This window comes from Cinclus cinclus, chromosome 11, assembly GCF_963662255.1.
Source record: "Cinclus cinclus chromosome 11, bCinCin1.1, whole genome shotgun sequence".
In the NCBI taxonomy this organism is placed as follows: domain Eukaryota; kingdom Metazoa; phylum Chordata; class Aves; order Passeriformes; family Cinclidae; genus Cinclus; species Cinclus cinclus.
In genome coordinates this window covers 20,336,648-20,356,653 of record NC_085056.1, presented here as the reverse complement: position 1 = coordinate 20,356,653, position 20,006 = coordinate 20,336,648, and the positions used below count along the sequence as shown (strand labels likewise).

Sequence of the window (20,006 nt, the reverse complement as noted above, 5' to 3'; positions counted from 1 at the left end):
GAAAGAGATTAGCTAAACTTTTTTCCAAAAGAGAAGAGTTTAAAGAAAGAGTTTTCTTTCTTTGTACTCAGCAGGGAAGGCACCCCAAGAAGGGGAAAGAACCCATGTGCCTGGTGTACTGTTGCTTTTCTAGGCACCCTTGAATTTACATTGTATTAAAAACTCTTGAAGTGGCCTGAGCATCATCAGGCTTCTGGGGTGGAGGCACCAAGTCCAGGGGAAGGCATCAAAGTAAGGCAAGGATGAGCACACGTCCATGCCCCTGACTGGGATCCATTTCCCTCACTTGTTTGTTAGAACTGGGTCTTCCAGCACCGCTTCTTTGGGTGCACATGGAGCTCTCCTCGACGTGTGGCAAAGGCAACAGTCTCCTCTGCAGCCTTTTCCCCTTTTGTGGACAGGTACAAGGCCCGGAACTGTCCCGGCAACTCAGAGAATTTAACCATCCTCAACAACTCCCCTGTGGATGCAGAGGTCCAGTTCTCCTTTGAGAATGATGGGAAAGCAGTGACATTCCTTTTGGACCCTCCCAGCATGACACTCAAACCAAAGGAGAAGCAGGTAGGAGGAGGGCAGGTAGAGCTGGCACTGTACAAGTGCCCAGGAGCTGCTCCTCCTGCTCACACACAGTGCTCTTTCTATTTCTTTCTGTGGGGCCGGGTCCAGGAGCTGACCATTTGGGCATACCCCACTTCCCCTGGCTTCCTGGAAGACAAACTCATCTGCTGCATTGAGAAGAACCCAGACCCAGTGGTTTTCAGCCTGTGCTGCCATGGGGTGCACGTGATGCTGGAGGTCAGCCCCCTGGAGCTGTCTTTTGACAAGCTGCTTCTGCACAGGTCAGTCCTCCCACAAGCACTCCAGGACTTGTGACAAAGAGAAAATGTTTGACCTGGTTTCCAGGGCATGGATGGAGCTGCTGCAAGTTGCATTCAGTGGTGAGGCTGGTGTGACCGTCCAGCAGCTGATGCCAAGTGCCTTCCTGTCTCTGCAGGACTGACAGCAGGACCTTGGTCCTGAAAAACAACACCCTACTGCCCATGGCCTGGCAACTCACTGGGCTGGATGACCTTGTTGAGGCCTTCTCCTTGTCACAAGATAACGGCATCATTGATCCCCGCTCAGAGTTTGATGTGACCCTGAATTTCAAGGCCGAGCAGATTGGCAGCATTGAGAAGACCCTACGACTAGAGGTGAGAGGGACTGGGCCCTGCCCTGCAGCTGTGTGCTCTTAGGGATGGACTCAGGAAGAGCTGCACCTGACAGATTCAAGGGTGCTGTGACCCCAACCTCTGCCTCTACACAGCGTTTGCCAGGACGTGCAGTGCATCCACATCCCCCCAAATAACCAGACACTGCATCCTGAGCCTGTACCACAACCACTTTGTCCCTGTGAGTGGTTGAAGGCTGTTGTTTGGTTGTACAGACTGCAGTGTTATCTCTACATTCCTCTTGGACTTTGTCTGAACCTCTTGCATAGTGCAACAAACACTCCCGCTGGGATTTTGTTCCCCGTGGTTTAGGGGCTGCGTTTCAGAGAGGGTGCTAGGTGATTGGAGAGGCATGTCAATGCCATCTGCTCTGAGACACCTCACAGTTCTTGTGGTTGTTCTTACATCCCTGTGCCTCTCAAGGATGCTTTGGCAGCAGCATTCCCTGCTGTAGGAGCACAGACTGATAGGGCTTTTTTCTGCAGCAGAATCCCACTGGGGCAGGTGAACAAAGCATGGGAGTCCACCAACATTTGTGAAGCCAAGGAGGCCACAGAGGAAGCTGCCAGCAGAGACAAGGACTTACAGGCTGTCTACTAAAAGAATCATCTGAACAATGTTTGTTTCTTGCTGCTTCAGGTTTCAGATACAGGAAACATCCTGGGGATTGTTCAGGCTGAAGACATTGAGATCTCTGCAGAGGTCTGTGATGTTTCTCTGAGTATCGACATGCCTGAAGGTCAGTGGATGCCTCCCAAAGAAAGCAGTCCAGGTGCACTGCACTGCCTTGGGAGGTGGGAGACCAAAGCATTTGGGATGGGATGGGATGGGATGGGATGGGATGGGATGGGATGGGATGGGATGGGATGGGATGGGATGGGATGGGATGGGATGGATACATAAAGCACATACCCTGCAAGCTGTGTGTAATAAAACCTCATCAGGGCACTGACAGCCTTAAGTCTCTCCCCTCTGACCTTTGAAGTGTACAGCTTCACGTGCAGATTGGATTTGGGGGCTTTGAAACCACAGAGATGTGAACAGGCAGTTGGCAACTGCCACAGGCTCAGCACAGCATATAAAGTAATTGGATTTGTGCTTGGAAGTGAGGAAATGGAAGCCAAGCTCCTAAGGCTTAGCTACTAAGCTTGCAGATATTTTGAGTAAGAAGAGAACGGGCAGACAAGTAGCTGGAAAACACTTTCAAGAACAGAAACTTGCTGAAAAGGGTTTTGTGCCAAGACCTCCATGTAGCTTGTGACCTGGTGTATTCTGCAGCAGCTCACAAATACCGTGTTTGACCTTGTTCTGCGGGTTTTCTGCAGGTCCAGATGGAAGCTTGGAATTTGGAACCATTCATGTCCTGGAAAATGTGAAGAAAGTCCTGAGTCTAAAGAACAAAGGGATACACAACATTGAGTACCGGTGAGTCCATCTACCTGGTAGTGAACATTTCCTGGGGTTGCCAGGCCTGCCTTCTGCCTCTGTCAATGGCTAGAACGTGTTTCAATGCTGGCTACCTCTTGATAAATACAAAACCTGGGCTCTCTAATCTCAACTATTTTACCAAAGAACCCAGCCATAAACCAGCAGTTTTCCACAGCCCAAGAGGAACCCAAAAGAGAGTTCCCGAAATGTCAGCCACTGAAATGCTGAGATTCATTGCCTTTCTTTGATGGTCACCTCCTTTCTCTTTCTGAAACTCTGTAAAGAAGTGAATGAAAAATTTTGGTGTCAAGGGTTCTTGCAGTAACCTCGTGATTGCCTGCACTCTCTGACAAGATCCAGGATTCCCTGAGCAGAGTTGGACTCTCCCTTTTCTTTTTTTTCCCTAATCCTATACAAAGTCCTGGCTGTGCTGGTGGGATGTATACTTTTAACTGCAGAGATCTCCATTCCTTCCCTTTCTCCCCTTCAGTTTTGTGCTGAAGAATGCAGGTCCCAGGATGCAAGATTTGGCATCCCACTTCACTATTGAGCCTCAGTCGGGCATGCTGATTGCCTCCCAGCCTGGTGTGAATGTTGAGATGGTCTTCCACCCCACAAGGGAAATGGTCGTCAAGAACAAACCCATCCTGTACTGCCAGGTGAGCCCCCTGGGCCAGGCTCTGTTATCACACGGTGTTTTGGGAGCATCAACAGGATAGGTATCTAAAGGAAGGAAGGCTTTAACTGGAGAATCCTCTCTCCTACATACACAAAGTCTTTCAAAACCATTGGGAGGCTTCCTAAGTGGAGCTGAGAATCTGACTCTGGAGGAGGTGCTTAAACCTCCTAAGGGAGGGTAAATTGATGGAGGCCTGGGGTGGAGGCTGGCGACTGGGGTAGAGCAAGCTGGCCTCTTGGCTTTGTTTACCACCCCTTCCTGTGCACACAGGTGACAGATGCCAGCTCAGGGGAAGGAAGCCAGACTGTTGCCACCATCCCAGTGAGGGTGTCGGCAAAAGCTGTGTACAGCAAGTACAGTATTGAGCCTGCCTCACCCATCAACTTTGGGGCCATGCTCAAGGGCACCAAGAAGACCCAGACTGTTGTGCTGGAGAACAGAGGCATGCTCAACTTCAAATTCCACATCCTCCAAGCACCCGAGGATGCATCTGCATTGGAAAGCAAAAGGTATGAGAAGCCCTGCACCACCCTTCCTGTCTGAGGAGGCACCACCCCATGGCTGGTATGTGGCAGGCAGCCAGGAGACCTGGGCTATCATCCATCTGCATCCCTAGCTTGGGGAGAGGGAGCAAAACATCACCTTGGTATCCCCATGTGTACTATGAAGCTGGTGGTAGAGCTGCTCTGTCGAGCACTGGGTGCTGCAGGCTGCTCTCTGGGAGCCATCAGCAGCAGGAAGGCTTTCCTCTGTGGGGAGGAAAGCCAGCTTTGACCTCAGAGAAAGGCAGGGGAGCTCAGCATGACAGACACCTCTGCTTTCTCCTTCCTCAGCTCAAAACAAGAGGAATCCGCTCCACCAGCGACAAAGCTGAAATCAAGCTCCTTGACACAGGTGGGTGACTCTTGCTCCCCAGCAGTGCTGCTGCAGGGGATGTGAGAACATGCTGCTGTGCCCAGGCTGGGGGCTGATCACCACAGGGTGGGATGTAGTCTGCAGGATGGAGTCCAGGATGTGCTCAGTCCCACTGACAGTCCTGTACTCTGGCTCAGACCTGGAGCTGTGGGGTCAACAGAGGGGAGCAGGTCCTGTGTTTGACAGCTGCTAGCCAGCATAGGTGTGTGAACACCACAGAAGCAAAAACATCCCCCACTAAACTCCCAGTCCACAGAGCTCAGAACACATTGCTTTTTCTTCTTCCCAGTCCCTTAGCTCTCTCCCATCATTTCTCACAGCCATTTCTACTGTCCTGTGTTACCTCTGGAGGTTGAAGGATCACAGCTACCACCTTCATTCTGTACACACAAACTCCTTTCTCTCTGTCACTTGTGACAGGCTTGCAGCTCCTCTTGGCTGGTTGGTCTCAGCCTGGAGCTGCCTTTGGGCCATGGATTCATCCTTCCCTGCCCTGGGACTGGGTACTTGGCCCCAGCTGGAGGCCAAGGCAGGACATACTCTTTGCTGGGGTGCTCAGGGCACAGCTATTAGCCATCAGCCTCTCTTGGAACTTTTTCTGCAGGGTTACCTCAGTCTTGGCATGTTCACGGTGTCCCCCTGCTCCGGCTCTGTCGCTCCGTGGGGCCAGCAGAAGATCACAGTGGAATGCCTCGCAGGGCAGGAGGGGACATGTGAGGAGCAGCTCTACATTGACATCATGGGCAGAGACCCCAAGGACAATCCCGTGGGCATTCCCTTTACCCTGATTGCCGAATCCTGCCTCCCAGGTACATCCTGTCCATAGGTTCCCTTGGTCACACCTGCTGCTGATCAGCACCTCAACTTGCTGCTAGGATAGAGAGGCACACTAACCCTGGTGTCCCACCTTAAAATCCTTGAAGAGGTTCCAGCCCTCTTCAAGTCCACCAGTGGACTCATCCCTCCCAGGCTGAGAGGGATGCACGGAAGGATAAAAGGAAAGCAATGCTCTCTAAGACTGAGGATGACTGAGCTCCATCCTCACAGCCAGCTCCCCCACCCAAGCTTGGGTTTAGCAGTCACATCGGCAGAAGGGGCTCATCAAGCCTTCTGAGAGGCCAGCAGGGTGCAGATAAATTCATCAGGGAGGCTTTTCCACGCTCATTCCTCTTGTCTGTCCACAGCACTTGTTGAGGATGTCACGTTAACCTTCGAGGAGTACCCGATCTGCAGCAGCACCAACCTCAGCTGCAAGCTGCGGTCAGTCAAAGGCACGGGTCTGTTTGTCAGAGAAGAGAACAAATTTGTCTTCACCAAGGTTCTGGTTGGGCAAGAGGCTGAAGCTCATTTCAGTGTCTACAATACAAGTGGTCTGCCATGTGACGTGGTCCTCTCCAACAAACCCCTGCCTGGAAAGGTAAGATCAAGAGGCCAAGGTGATGGCTGCCCTCTAAAGGCCTTGTGAGAGTTTGTTTTGTTCTCCAGATGGATTGCTTCCTGTGGCCCAGACTAGTCTAGCTTAGTGCAGGTTAAAGTGCAAGGGAGAGCAGCAGAGCCAGGGAACAGCTGTGTTGAATTTTGCATGTCCCAAGCAAGGTTTTGGCTCACACCTCTGGGTCTTCAGTGGGAAGCACACTCAGAGAGGGGCTGTTATGAACTGACATGCCAGGGCTCAAAGCAGAGCATTTCCTCGGGCTCCCTGGCCTTTCCTTCTATTTGAAGGCCAGTTCTAGGTTATTTGCAGGGTTTTTCCATGCAGCGCCCACCTTCCGTATATGCTGGGGCAGCTGCCAGCACTCAAAACACACAATGCTTTAGCACGAGGTCAGCATTCCCTGGGAGAGAGGGAGCCTGCCTCGGGAAGCAGGAAGGATGACACACTGTCTGGGGCTGTTCTCAGTAATGCATTTATGAATAAAACTGTGTCATGTTGAAAGGTGCTTTCTCCTAATTTTTCTCTCTGGGTTTCCCCAAGGAAAAAAGCCCTATCAATAACATTTTCAAGTTGTATCCTGACATGATGTCCATTCCTGGCTCATCCAATGCCGTTGCTACGGTGACCTTCACCCCACCAGAGAAGCAGAACTACGGCTGTACTTTCAAGGCTTCCCTTGTCATCCCAAAAAGGTAAATTGCCAGTGGAATACTGGGGGAGGCCTCACTGAAAACTGCCTCTCCACTGGGAAGGCACAGATCTCTTGTTAGCTCTAATGCTTTCAGTAGCCTTAGGCAGAGTACTTGGCATGAGTTGATCTGGGAGGCAGTAGCTGTTAGAAAGAGCAGAAAAATGAGGCTGATGGTTTAGCCTGGAGGAGGAACTATGAAGACACAGAAATATTAGGTAGCCAACTGGAAGTTACTGAGATGTGCTGCAGCTGAGCTGCGGGTTTCCAAGGACAAAGGCTGAGATGAACAGTTTGGTGCCAGCAAGTCAGCAGTCAAAATTTCCTCTTAGATTCTGTAAAATTAAGTGATCCTCTGTGGTTCCCTGGCATTCATTAAGCGGTTTTATGTGAGTGATTGGAGCTGGTTTGAAAGAGGAGCCCAGTTCCTCTGCCCTGGGACCTCTCTAGTGGGGCTTTGACCTGTTCTTCCTCAACCCTTTAGTGGCTGAATTGGAACAAGAGAAGTCTCATTCCTAATACAAAATTGCTATTTTACTGTTCTTGGAAATTATCTTTATTGATGGTGATGATTTACTTTTGCCTCCTTGCTTTTGTACTGCTTTCCTGCTGTGCTTTTGCTTGTTGCAGATGTCTCATCTCCCTGCAGCCAGGGGATTTGCCATATCTCATCTAGTGCCTCATTATTTACCTGCTGTACTGCATGATTCAATTAAGTGAAATTATTAACTGTTATTGTGGAAGGCTCTGGTTCTTTGGAGCAGATTCCTCTTGTGAATGGCCCTGCGTGGATTGGGAAGAGGCTGGTGGGGGGCTGTGTTGTGGGGTACAGGGGCACCAGGCAGGGAAAACATTGTGGGTGGCGCTTGCTGCTTCCCTTGCCCAGAGAGAAATGGGTTAGTGCCAGCTGAAATTGTTTCTGTGCCTCTCCTGCAGCTCTGTGCAAATTAAGCCCCAAACCCTGACCTTCACCATCAGTGGGAAGGGGCATGAGCCACAGGTGACAGTCGTGTGCCCAAGTGCTCGCAGCAAGAGGGGAAATGCTGTGCTGCGCTTCAAGAGACTCCGGGTGGGGGATTCAGAGATGCTCCCCCTGGTCATCCATAACAATGGCATCGTACCTGTCAAGGTGAGAACCTGCACAAGGAATGGCTTGGTTTGGGAACACATGCCTGTGGCACAGGGGGAGGGTCCCAGAAAACATGGCACACCTAAGAAGAGGTGTGAGAAATTAATTTTAAGCAAGTGACTGACATCCAAGAAGGGAGTTCTTGGGAATTTTCCATCCAGTCTTTCTTCTTTAAGTTAAACACAGGTGGAGTGGTGATGGAGTATTTTCCCCCCTGTCTCTCGTCACCTTTTGTTCTCACGGTGATGTGTGATTTCCCAGTTCCATTAGATTGCATTTGATCCTAGTTTACTACATTTCAAGCAAACTTAGTTGTGGTTTAAATACAATCTGCTCATTACTTTCTGTCCCGTTTGGTTCTGTGTTAGTGGTATCCAGATGTCTCTGAAGACCCTTTTTTTCCTGGCTGGTTTGACTTAACCTATTGTGCTAAGGGCTGTTTGCAGTGGGAGAGGTGCTGGGTTCCCCTGCGGGACTAGCAGCACTGCGGTGTCAGTCCCTGTGCCATCCTGTACTCACACCAGTATCACTGTGCTCTCTGTTCCCTTTTCTCAGTTTATGTTACACCTGGAGGATGAGCACGGAGCGTTCTTCTTGAAAGGCAGGGGCTCCACACTTGAGAGATTCTACACTGAAGATGTGGAAGAGGACTGCGTTGGAAATGGTAAATTTATTAACCATGAAGCGTGATCATGCACAGAGGGAAAACATGTGCCCTGCTCTTGGCTTCTCTGAGCAGCAGCCAGATGTTAGACACAGTTTCTTTCCTTGGGCTCTCTGTCCTCCCAGCTTTTCTTGGGGACCTTTTGCAGGGTTTCCTCCTAGAAAGTTGTGAGAAGTTGTTCAGTTCTTCTAGACACGGTGGGTTGAGCTGTGGGGGACTGTCACTACCTCAGTGGACCCTCTGAGGTATTTGCTGCATTGGGAAGGTACCAGCTGGAACAGATGCAGCCCCTGAGCACACAAACAGCCAGCAGAAGCCAAAAGCACTCTCTGGCTCAGCTTTCCATATGGCTGGAACTGGCTGGAAGCAGATGGAATGACAGCTGGGCATCAACATGAGGTTCAGCTGCTCTAAGTGCTGATGTGTCTGGAGGTGGCAGTCTCGTGAACATAGGAAGAGGGTTTGGAACCACTGGGGTAGAACCTGTGCTTAGAGGGCAGCTGGTTTCAACCTCTTCTTCCTCATATATCCTATGGAAGTATTTCCTCTGTAGAGCTGTATCACTTTGATTTCCATTGCTGTGCAGAGAGCAAGCCCCCAGAGAAGCCTTTCTTCCTTCTGCATCATGGGCAATCAACAAATATTGACGTCATTTTCAAACCCACCTTGACTCAACATCTGGAAGGGAAGATTTGTGTGTTACTGGAAGACATCTACTCTAAGAAGACCCTAATAGAGCTGGTGGGTGAAGGCCACAAGGATGAATTCACCCTTGATGGACTAGAGGAAGACACAGATGAGAGGAGAGCTAAGCGCAGTCTGAAGAAAGACATTATTGATGGTAAGAGAGGAGAGGCTGCCAAGGTGGAGCAAGGAAGAAGAAAATATCTGATCAAGTGTGTCCTTTCTCTAGCCAGGCCTGGGCTGTCAGCCACGGGACTTGGTGGCCTGTGGCTGTGGTAGCCATGCATGCAGAGCAGCGTGTGCCATGCTGCATGTCGCTGGCTTAGGGATGTGTCAGAGTGTTTCTCTGAAAGTGGTGGGATGGGGAGAGGCCTGGGGAACTCCCTCCCACGGGGAGGAAGGCTTGGAGCAAGGAAGCATTGAACATACAGCTGTCTGTGCACGTGAAAGGGGCGGGTGGAGCTCCCTGCATACTGAGATCTCTTGCTCTCCTCCTTAACAGCTGTCAGATTGAATCACATCCAGTTTGGGGACTGTCCTGTCGGGAGGCCCTACCGCAGGACCTTCACCATCACCAACCATACCAGTATGAAGGTCATGCGCTTTGAGTGGGAGGCAGACGCCGCATTCCAGTTCTCCCCCAAGGTGAGCGTGGACTGCTCTCCCTTTCCCCATTGCTCAAGCCCTGCCCTGCTGTTCCTGGGCGCTGGCAGGGAGTCCTGACATAGCAGTGATAGCCACTTCCAGTGCCATCCATGTAGGAGATGCAGTCCCTGGCTTGGCTGGGCCAAGGCTGCCAGCCTTGCAGAAAAGGCTTCACGTTATGGGAGGTGGCACCTTCTGTTCACACTTTTGTCTATCAGAGTTCACATAAATCCACACCGAGGTGCAGATTCCTGGCACAGCACCTCACCACATCAGTCCCTTTTGCTGTCAGTCCTGCCCTTGGCAGTGCTTCCTTCCAGTTTGGTCTTGACTGCCTGATTCTCCCTAGATGGGACACCTCCATCCTGGCTATGCCAAGGACATCACAGTCACCTTGAAATCAGATGTCCCAGCCACCTTCAGGAGGCACCCTGTGAAATGTAAGGTGATCAAGACCAACTCTGAGCTACCACAAAGGATGGTTCAGGATTGGGAGGACCGAATGTGCATTGTCACAATGGAGGATACCACCAGGAAGGACATGTCAGCCAGCTGGCCTGAGAAAGAGAAGGTAAGGAGCAAAACAGCAAAAAGCCAACCTAGCTTTTACAAAAAGACCACCATAACACCATCACGGCTGGCTGAGCAGCTCCTGCTTCCTCTGGACATTGGGCAGCCGTGGGGTTCAGCAGCAGTGCATTCTAGGGGAGATGCACAGTGACCACATACAATCACACAAGAGCCTTTTGACAAGAGACCTTTAGCCACACACAAACTATCAGTCTGTGCCACAAGCACAAGTGTTGCAGCCCATGTTGAATGGGAGACAACGTTATATGATTTTATCCCATTTTATGGTGTTAGAAATCTCTTCATCTCATTAGGTGCCTTTTCACCAACGAGCAGTTAAGTCTCTTGCACCATGTCTCTTCTTTTGAAGTGGAGAGAAATACACTTCTGCTGCACATACTGGTGAACTCCGAGTTTTGTCTGCATGGATACCAGAGTATGGTTGTGGTCTCTGTATTGTGTGGGATATCTCATCATGGAGTAGCCCAGGCACTGTATGACAGAATGGAGGAGTCTGGAGAAGGATCATCTCCAGAGACTCCTGCTTTTATTGTCATTATTACCAAACATACTCATCTTGGGTGAAAGTCCTGTCTGAGTTTCTGGACCATTTTAAGGCCTCTAAACCATCCTCTTTTCTATCAGCACATCTGCAGTTGGAGACTTTGCTACTGAGATCTTTCACTTCCCAAAGTGCCCACTCCCAGCTCCCAGCAGTGTGGCTGTTGCTCCACACATGACATCTGGAGAGCACTTGCTCTTAAGACAAGAAGAAAAAGGCGCTTTCTAGAGGTCTTCAGTCCTGGGGTTCTCCATCCACAGAGCTCCAGCAGGCAAACTTAATCCTAATTGTGAGACCTGCTGGATTTGTAGGGGACCAGGAAAAAAGCCAGTCCCTCTTACAAGGTTGAAGTACAGGGACTGGAATGCAGCTATAGTCTCCATGGATATATTAACAGCTGTGGTAGTGACTGCTTTGATCAACAGGTAGGAACAACTACTGTAGCGGATCAGTCCCAGTCTTGTCATCTTTCCAGGAAAGTAGAAGTGAATGGTCCTTTCTAGTCCCTCTGTGAGGCTGATCTTGGGGGCCAACAGATTCCCTTGTCAGCCTGACTCTGTGGGCTCTGCTCAGTGATTCTTCCCTCCTCTGTTTGCAGATGGTCCAGACAGCCCCAGAACCAGAACCGGCACCGGCTTACATTGTGGATGAGAGCATCCAGGAGGCCAAGGTGTACCTCAGTGCTGTTGTTGGCTACACTGAGTTCAAACGGAACCTGATAGTGGTTCAGCTCAAGGATACCTTGCCCAACCAGACAAGGAAAGACATGTGAGTGCTGGAGGCCAGCAGGGCCCTGTGAGCGGGAGCTGCCTTTGCCAGGGCTGAGCCAGTGCCCGCTTCCCAGAACTCTACCCCAGCCAAAACCAGCACAAGCCCATTTATGTGCATACAAAGCCAAGCAGGAGACGGTGGTCAGCAGAGGTTTAGTGCTGCCATATCTTTCTGCTGAGACCAGCCATGGGTTTGTTTTTACTGCATGTCACTTGTCCTCATCTACTCAAGAATAAGTTTGCAGTCAAGCCAAGACCTAAAGTGCAGAGTAAGCCTCTTAGCTTCAATGTCCTGGGCACCGCGTTGGCCCTTTCCTCTTAAACTTCCAGACTTGGAAATACTTTTTGGGCCACCCAGGACAGCAGTCTGAGCATAGTAGAGTTGCCTGGAGAAGAAGATGGTCCTCAGCAGAAAGTGGTACCAGGAGTCCATCAGACAATGTTATTGCACTATTTGCTTTACATTTATTGGACTTGGTTTTTTTATTCCTCCTTCTTGCTTTTCAGTTTCAGGATACACAACACAGGAAATATAGCCCTGGAATACAGCTGGATGGAAGCTGCAGATAGTAAAGCAGTGAAGAAACCATACTCAACCACTCTGATGCGTAAGGGCATTTCACTTGGTGGCTGAGGGCCTGGGGAGCAGACCCTGCCACTTGACCCTGAATTGCTTTTGCATCCTTGTCCACACGTTCACTTTCATCAGCATCTTCCCAAGTGCAGCTGGAGATTTTTCTCCTTGTCCCCCTCTGCCTTTCAGCCCCTTCTGTTCTTGCTCTGCCCATTCTGCTCTGCAAAGGAGCTGAGCCAGGCTCTGGGAAGAGCCACACGCTGGGTCAGGACTGGGAAAGGGGACATCAGGTCATCTCTTTGAGAAGTCTGAGACTGGGAAAAACAATGGTGTAATGAGTGAGCTGCCCTGCAGCCACTGTCTGTGTGCAGTTCCCCACTCCAGGGCAAATGTAAAGTCACTGTCTAAAACCAACTCTTCTCATTTGGCACAGGAATGTGTGCTGCAGGCAGAGACCTTGCTCCCAGATGCTCTATTTCCTGCTGAAAGTACTCGGCTAGAGATGTTCCAAGTGCATTCCAGATCTCTTCCACTTACCTGCAGCAGAAGGCAGATTTGCTGGGAACATAGGATTGGTCTTTGAAAGGTGTTCTCTTCTTCTCTGCAGGTCAGTTCCTCTCCTCCAATCCTCTGAGCCATCACAGAAAGCTGCTGCATCCTTTCTGGTGGCAGCAGGACCATCCTTTTGAGATGCATCCTTCTGGACTGCGGCAGCTTGCCAAGCAACAGCAGGATTCTGAGCAGCAGCAGCATCAGCAGCAGCAGGATTCTGAGCAGCAGCAGCAGCAGCAGCATTATTCTCAGCAGCAGCCCAAGCAGAAGGACCACTCCAAGAAGCTACAGCGCTTCAAACAAAAACACCTCTATTTGCAGTGTGTTAGTTCCTCCCTGGAAATCTGCCCAGATGACAAAAAAGACCTGCCACTGTTCTACATCAACCCCTGCCACGGCATCATCCCTCCTGGCCAAAAGCAGATCTTTCACGTGCTGTTCTCCCCAAAGCACGCGGGGAAGTTTAGGACCAGCATACTCTTCAGGTGGGCAACGTCTACACACTTGCCCAGAACTCCCGCTTCGGATGGGTATCACTGAGTCACAGGGTGGCATGGGATGGAAAGGACCACAGTAGGTCATCTGGTCCCACTTCCCTGCTCAAGCAGGGCCATCCCAGAGCACATGACACAGGGTTGGGTCCAGAGGGCTCTGGAATAATTCCAGTGAGGGACACTCCCTCACTGTTGCCTCTCTGGGCAACCTGTCACCTGCACAGGAGAGGAGGTCTTCCTCAGGTTCAAGTGGAATTTCCTGTTCAGATTCTGCCCATTGCCTCCTGTCCTATTGCTGGCCATCACCAAGCACAGCCTGGTTCATCCCTTAAGACCCTCCCTTCAGTCCCTCTGACTGGGATGGGGAGGTGGGCTTGGAGACAGGCAGCCCCAGAGAGGCAGCAAAACACCCAGAGGAGCACAGAAAGATCATCATCTGGCCTTGCTAGGGAGACACTGCAAAAAGACACTCTATGAAACATTAAGCTCCTGGAGGGTTGCAAAATCTGTAACGAGAGATACGGGGACCAGCCAGTCCCTAGCTCTGCTTCCTTTTGGAACAAGCAAGGCCTGCTTCTCCACATGGAACCCCATGTGCTGTGGCTGGTCCCCAGGCACTTAGCTGGTCATGTTGCTGCCCTTGCACCTCTGCAGCCTCCATGCAGCGAGTGCAGTTGTTTAATTTGCTGCTCACTGCTTGCACAGACAGAGGATGCAACACTGTGTGCAGTGCAAGGAGACAGAAAAGTGGCTGGCTGGAAATGTTCATCTGACTAATACCAGTCCCTTTCTTCCTAGGACTCATAAGCTGAAGCCGGCTCTGAAGAAGGTAGAGGTGATTGTGAAAGGCAGAGCCCAGGAGCAGGAGAGTCTTGATAAACCAAAACGCTCTGCGTTACGGCAGACAGACAAAGGCCAAGGACCCAAGAAGCAGGTGCACTGGAAACTAACACCTGAGTGACAGCGTTTGTGTTAGCTGCAGCATCCAGCAGGAGCCAGCAACATCGTGTCTTCTACTGGCTTCTTCCACCCTTCACCAGACACCTCTGCAGCTACCCTTGCAAGCTCCAGTGAACACCTTTATCCTATCTTTAATTACCTAAGTTAATTAACTAATTTTTAATTAAACAATTGGCAATAAATTGTTAATTGTCAGCTTGTCTTGCTTGGAAAGACAGGTTTCTGCAGGACCTCTCTGGAATGGAGAATGTGACCCCCTTCCCTCCACATTATTCTAACTTTGAAATTAAAAGGCTTTCCAGCAAAGATACGGGAAAAGGAGTAACAATTCTTTTCTAGGATGTCTAACCAGACAAACAAGCAGCAGCACTGGCAGCAACAACAAACAGAACCAGATACCCACCCACAGCCTCCGCTTGGCTGCAGGCACTTTCCCTGTGGTGTAGTTCCAGTCCCAGCCAGGCAGGGAAGGGAGGCAAATAATGAATAAAGCAATTTCTAGAGAAGTTTTAATTAAGCTACACCAGGGAATACGCTGAAGAGCTCGAGCGCTGTGTCATCAATTCTTAAACACTTATTGCTGTGAGGGAGTCTATAGAGTAGCTAAATAGTGACTGAACAGTGCTTGATTTGTTCAAAGAGAAAGAAGAAAGTGATGAGAATACACCCTAGTGAGGGAAGAGCCCTTAGACCCTTTCAAAATAGGCAAATAGATTACACTGAGTTTCCCAAACTCCAGAGATGGAAGTATCTTCTTGTAATAGCTGATCACCTCGCCCACTGGGTAGAAGGGTTTCCTACTTCAGCTGCAACTACCTCCAAAGTGGCTAAGATGCTATTAGAAGAAATAATTCCCAGACATGGGATCATTGAAAGAATGGACTAAGATAAGGGAACACATTTTACTTGTGCTGCATTAGATGTAAATTGGAAATTTCATACCCCATGGCACCCTCAATGCTCTGGATGTGTGGAGAGAATGAATGCTTTCCTTAAGAACCATATTATCAAATTAATGACTGAAACCAGATTAGCATTATTACAGCTCAGAACTGCTCCAAGAAAGGACAAAGGAGATTCTCCCTAAGAAATGTTACTTGGGTTACCTTATCTGGGAAGGGAGGAAGGGCTGAAACTAATGACTTGTATCTCAGAAACTATTTGCAGGCAATCACACTTTCTCTCACGGACTTCAAAAGAAAAGGGTTGTTACCCCAGGCATCACCTCCAGACTTTCACGTACACCAGGTAGAACCTGGAGATTTGGTTCTAATAAAATCTTGGAAAGATGATACCTCAACACCTGCATGGGAAGATCCCTTTAAGGCACTTTTAACAACTCAAAGCAATTATCAGGACTGCAGAAAAGGAGTGGTCTCACACCTCTCAAGTCAAAGGACCAGTGGAACCTCCTCCCCAAACCTGGACAGTGGTACAAGGAAATGACCCTTGAATGTTAATCTTCAAAAGATGATTTAATAGTAAACAGTCAAGGGTAAGACTGGACTGACCTCTGTATTTGCCACCAGCGAGACTTTTGCTCCACTGTGGGCTGAATCGCTCGGGTGTTGAGCAGTGGGAATAGAAATCATACCAGACCTTGACAAAAGAGGAATAGGAAATGATGTTCCAAGACTCTGGAAATTGCTGGGTGGAGTGTCATGGCTTCTGTGCTTCACCTCTATATCCCTACAGCGTGCTGTTCTAGTGCACAGAACTTAGGAAGCAGGTATGGATGAGGAAGGTCATTTCTGTTGCCACAGTTACAATCTGAGCTTTGCTTCATCCGAGCAGGCGCAGATGGAACTGCTGATGGGAGGCACTGCATACAAGTATATCTACAGCTCACTTTACTTGAGTTGGAGGAGAACTACGGACAGCAACGTGAACTGACAAATCAGGAACTTTTAAACAGACTGAATTTAACACGGAACTAATTAAAGACCGATCGATCTTATTTGTAATTGCATCGCAAAAGCAGTCTGTTTATGCTGGTGTCCTGGTTTGAAAGACAGGTGTTTGCCAAGGAAAGCAGAAGCCTCCCTTTGAACTGAAAAATATGATCCTTCCTTCCTTCCTGCAGATTATGATGATTTTGAAATTAAGGGAGCTCTCAGACAAAGATATGGGGGTAGGAATAACAGTTCTTTACTAGTATATCTAACAAGACAAACAAGAACAACAACAGCTATGAAATTGCCCACAAACAGAACAGTAACTCAGTCCCAGTCCCTTTCTGGCTGCAGGCACCTTTTCCCTGAGCTGCAGTTCCCGGCTCTGGGGACGGGCAGGTCCCGCAGAGCTGCAGGAGGGCTGGGGGTGATGGCAGCGCTGTCCCAGGTGGGAGAGAGAGATGGAGAGAGAGCCCTCCGCTCACGGCGTCGGTCCCGACTCAGCAGAGTGCTGGATGGTGGCAGGTTACAGCGAGAAGGCAGCAGTGCAGGGTCCGACAGCAGTGAGGATGGCTCCCGCCGCTGGGAAGGCAGGAATGGGTCAGAGGCGGCGATCGTCCTTCTCGTCCAAACTCTGCTGGGGAAATGGGGCGAGCCAGAGCCTTCCGCTTCCTCTTCTGGCTGTTTTGAATCTCGCAGGGTTTCCCTCTTCTCTCCCCTCCCCCTTGCCATCAGGGCCCAGCCAACAGGTATCTTAGCATGACAATGGGGAAAATTCCACAGAGGGAAAAGGGAAAGAACCAATCCCCAACAGCTGGCCAGACGGGATAATTAAATCAAGGGCTTCAGCAGAAAAGGAGAATAAAAGGAAAGGGTGGATTGTGAGGGATGAGGCGCTATTTTGCTGAAGCCAAAAGGTTATTAGGTTAAAGAATGAAAGTAGTTGATTCTATGTGTTGTTGTTTGGATTGTTTGGACTTGTTCTGTTTGGTTTGATCAGTGTTGCTGTGAACTGGGAGAGGGGTGGGGTTGAAGAAGGGACTAAAAAAGAAGTGGGATGAGAGGGGAGTGGACTGTAATTTGGCAGATGACACCAATCTGGGAGCATCTGTTGGAGGGTAGGAGGGCTCTGTGGAGGACCTGGACAGGCTGGATAGAGGGGCTGAATCCAAGAACATGAAGTTTAACAAGTCCAAGTGCTGAGTCCTGCATCACAGTAGCCTATGCCATTTACTCAAAAAATGACTTAGCTCCAGGTAGAAACTTCCTATCAGTGGCAAATCCAGCTTAATAATGGATTTGTTTACCTTCTCAAAGTGGAGCAAAGGCTCAAAGCAGTATCATGGTCATCTTAATGAAAATAGCCAGCCCTGCTTTCTGTTTAGAGTTACTGATAGCCCCTGTTCCTTTCCTGCTTCCATTAGAGAGGGAGAATTCAGAGAGTTCATCTCCCTTTAGCCTTTCAGAAGTGATAACAGACTTGCATTTCATTTTCCTGCAAATCCAACCCTGCCACAACAGGTAAGAGCTTGCGAGCCTTCCTCACCTCTTTGTCCTACTGCTACCACCCCTCCAGCCTAAAATACAACAAAAATCACCCAAACAAAAGGAAGGCTGTAAAAAAGACTTCACTCTGGAGCTAATTGCATTTCAGAAGAGTTTAATTTAATACACGTTTATGCAATTATACAATATAGGAAGCACAAGGGGTTTAAAACTGTAGGTATACAAGGGTACATCTTGACCTTTCCTGGATCTTTTACTTTTCCAACCTACAGAAGGTACACAAAAGAGTATTTATAAGGCAGCCTCCATTCATTAGATGCAAATAGCACACCTCTGTTGTCCCATCACAAGGCAAGGTGGGAAGACAAGCAACTAGATTTGCTTCAACAAACACCTGGCAAATGTTGCATATACAACAGATTACCTCTTCTCCATCAGTTACAGAAAATAACCCAGTAACATCCCTTCAAACCTCCAAAGCCATTCCCGCAGAAGTGCAGATCTGTCAATGTGTGTGTTCAGCAGCACTAGAGCACATGGCTGGCACGGTCACTAGACCAGGCAGCCTCGGTGGGACTCATCCTTTGGAATCCAGGGACCAAAGCCCGGAGGGGAGAAGTGTGGATTGTTGGCTCCCTATGGAAACCAAAGCCCACAGCAGCAGCTGAGGCCGTGAGGACGCTGCGCTGTGAGCAGGACTTGGGGGTGTCCTGGCCTATTTCAGCTCCCTCCCATCGTCCTCCCTCAGAGGAGCCGTGTGTGATTTACAGCTCATTATCAGAGCTCCACTTTGAAGCCTTAGCAAGCACTCCAGCCCGAATATAAAAAAGGAAAAGAACATATCAAAATTTTAAGATTAAATGGGGGGGGGGGGGGGGGTGGAACAGGAAGGCACCAGTCTATAAAGATGAAACGGCAGCTGCATTCTTCTGTGGGAGGGCTGGGGACTCCCGAGGGAGAAAATGGGGCACGGCTCAGGTACCTTTGATCTGGCGGCGCGGGGGGCTCCGGGCAGACCCCGAGGAGAGGCGGGTCTGCGCTGCCGAGTGCTGCCCGCCGGGATAAGGGACAGGATCACCAGGATGAGGGACAGGATCCCCTGGCTGAGGGAAAGGATCCCCGGACTGAGGGGCAGCGGCAGCCCCGCGGAGGGGATCTGAGGGCGGTGCCCGGCCCGGCCCCTCAGGATCCGCCGCAGCCGCTGCGCCGCCCGAGCGCCTCAGGGCGCGGCCACCCTCGGACTCGGGACCGCACTGAGCCTTCCCCTCAGCCCGGCGGGAAGCACTTGGAATGGGAGAAGCGTCAGGGGTGGAAGAGATCTTGAAGAGCGTCAGTTCAAGGTCAGCCCAGCACTGCCACTGCAAACCCGAAACCAATGAACCATTTCCCAGTGTCACATCCAGAGGCCTCTTGAACACCTCCAGGGATAGCAACTCCACCACCTGCCTGGCCAACCTGTTCCTAGGCCTGAACACCTGAACACTGAATTTATGTTTTCCCTAAAATCTAACCTGAATTTCCTCTCTCAGCGTGAGGCCAGTTCCTCTGGATCTCACTGCAGGCCCAGCAGAAGAGACCGGCCCCGCCTCACTGCACGCTCCTGTCAGGGAGTTGGAGAGAGCCCTGGAGCCCCTCCTGAGCCTCTGCTCCAGACTGAACAAACCCAACTCCCTCAGCTGTTCCTCGCAGCACATTTTCTCAACCCTTCATGAGCCTTGCTGCCCTTCTCTGGACACACTCCAGCCCCTCCATGTCCTTTTCCAAGTGAGGGGCCCAGAGCTGGACACAGCACTTGACGTGTGGCCTCACCAGTGCCCAGCACAGAGGGGCAGGCGCTGCCCTGCTCCTGCTGCCCACACCGGTGCTGATACAGACCAGGGGCCATTGGCCTCTTGCCCCCTTGCGCACGCTTTGGCTCACGCTGAGGCGACTGCTGACCTGCAGGATGTGGCACTTGGCCTCGTGGAACCTCACGCCTCTGTGCTTGGCCCATGGATCGAGTCTGTCCCAGTCTCCCTGCAGAGCCTTCCTGGCCTCCAGCAGATCCACACTGCCACCCAACCGGGAGCCTGCAGATCTACTGAGGCTGCTCTCAATCCCCACATCCAGATCGTCGATTAAAGTGTTAACCAGGACCAGCCCCAACACTGAGCCCTGGGGAACACATTTCAATGCAGCTCAGTTTGCATACTCTGCAGCTGGAGGCTGCAGTGCCCCCACAGCAGAAAGAGCTGCCATCCCGTGGCACTGGCCACACACACGGGTGCAGGAAAAAACCCTTTGACTAGGTGAATGTGGCTGACAGAACAGAGCTTTCAGGCACATATTCCTTTCCCCTAAAGACCCCTGAACTCAATAAATGGTATTTCACCTTCCAGCTCTTGGCTCCATTGGATCCTCAGACCATCAGAGATCCATCAGCCCCTCTCACCCTTTTGCACCTTCTCCCCTCTCAAGCTGATGAGCAGCTTTTATAAGAAAAAATGCAGTCCTGCTGCCAACAAGGTGAACCAATTTGTAAATGCAACTTACCCTGCCAAAAGCATCTACGGCCCTTTTCTTTCAGAGGTGAGTCATCAGAAGTAATGAGAATGTGTTGCATTTTAAACCAAAGAGGAGAAGAAACGAAAGCACTCACACAGGATTTT

General features: G+C 50.3%; 1 protein-coding gene across 1 annotated transcript in view; it reads left to right on the top strand.

Moving 5' to 3' along the window:
* LOC134048153 (hydrocephalus-inducing protein homolog) overlaps positions 1–13,961 on the top strand; it is a 76,213-nt gene extending 62,252 nt beyond the window's left edge. Inside the window, exons 49-68 of the mRNA XM_062499753.1 lie at positions 402–561; positions 667–839; positions 995–1,193; positions 1,851–1,950; positions 2,537–2,636; positions 3,130–3,298; positions 3,589–3,827; positions 4,152–4,212; positions 4,838–5,042; positions 5,418–5,650; positions 6,209–6,360; positions 7,293–7,485; positions 8,041–8,149; positions 8,736–8,990; positions 9,336–9,478; positions 9,828–10,049; positions 11,209–11,378; positions 11,888–11,988; positions 12,859–12,991; positions 13,799–13,961. Coding sequence (XP_062355737.1) covers positions 402–561; positions 667–839; positions 995–1,193; positions 1,851–1,950; positions 2,537–2,636; positions 3,130–3,298; positions 3,589–3,827; positions 4,152–4,212; positions 4,838–5,042; positions 5,418–5,650; positions 6,209–6,360; positions 7,293–7,485; positions 8,041–8,149; positions 8,736–8,990; positions 9,336–9,478; positions 9,828–10,049; positions 11,209–11,378; positions 11,888–11,988; positions 12,859–12,991; positions 13,799–13,961 — 3,280 coding nt within the window. The remainder of the gene's footprint in view (positions 1–401; positions 562–666; positions 840–994; positions 1,194–1,850; positions 1,951–2,536; positions 2,637–3,129; positions 3,299–3,588; positions 3,828–4,151; positions 4,213–4,837; positions 5,043–5,417; positions 5,651–6,208; positions 6,361–7,292; positions 7,486–8,040; positions 8,150–8,735; positions 8,991–9,335; positions 9,479–9,827; positions 10,050–11,208; positions 11,379–11,887; positions 11,989–12,858; positions 12,992–13,798) is intronic.
* Positions 13,962–20,006: the final 6,045 nt, after the last annotated feature.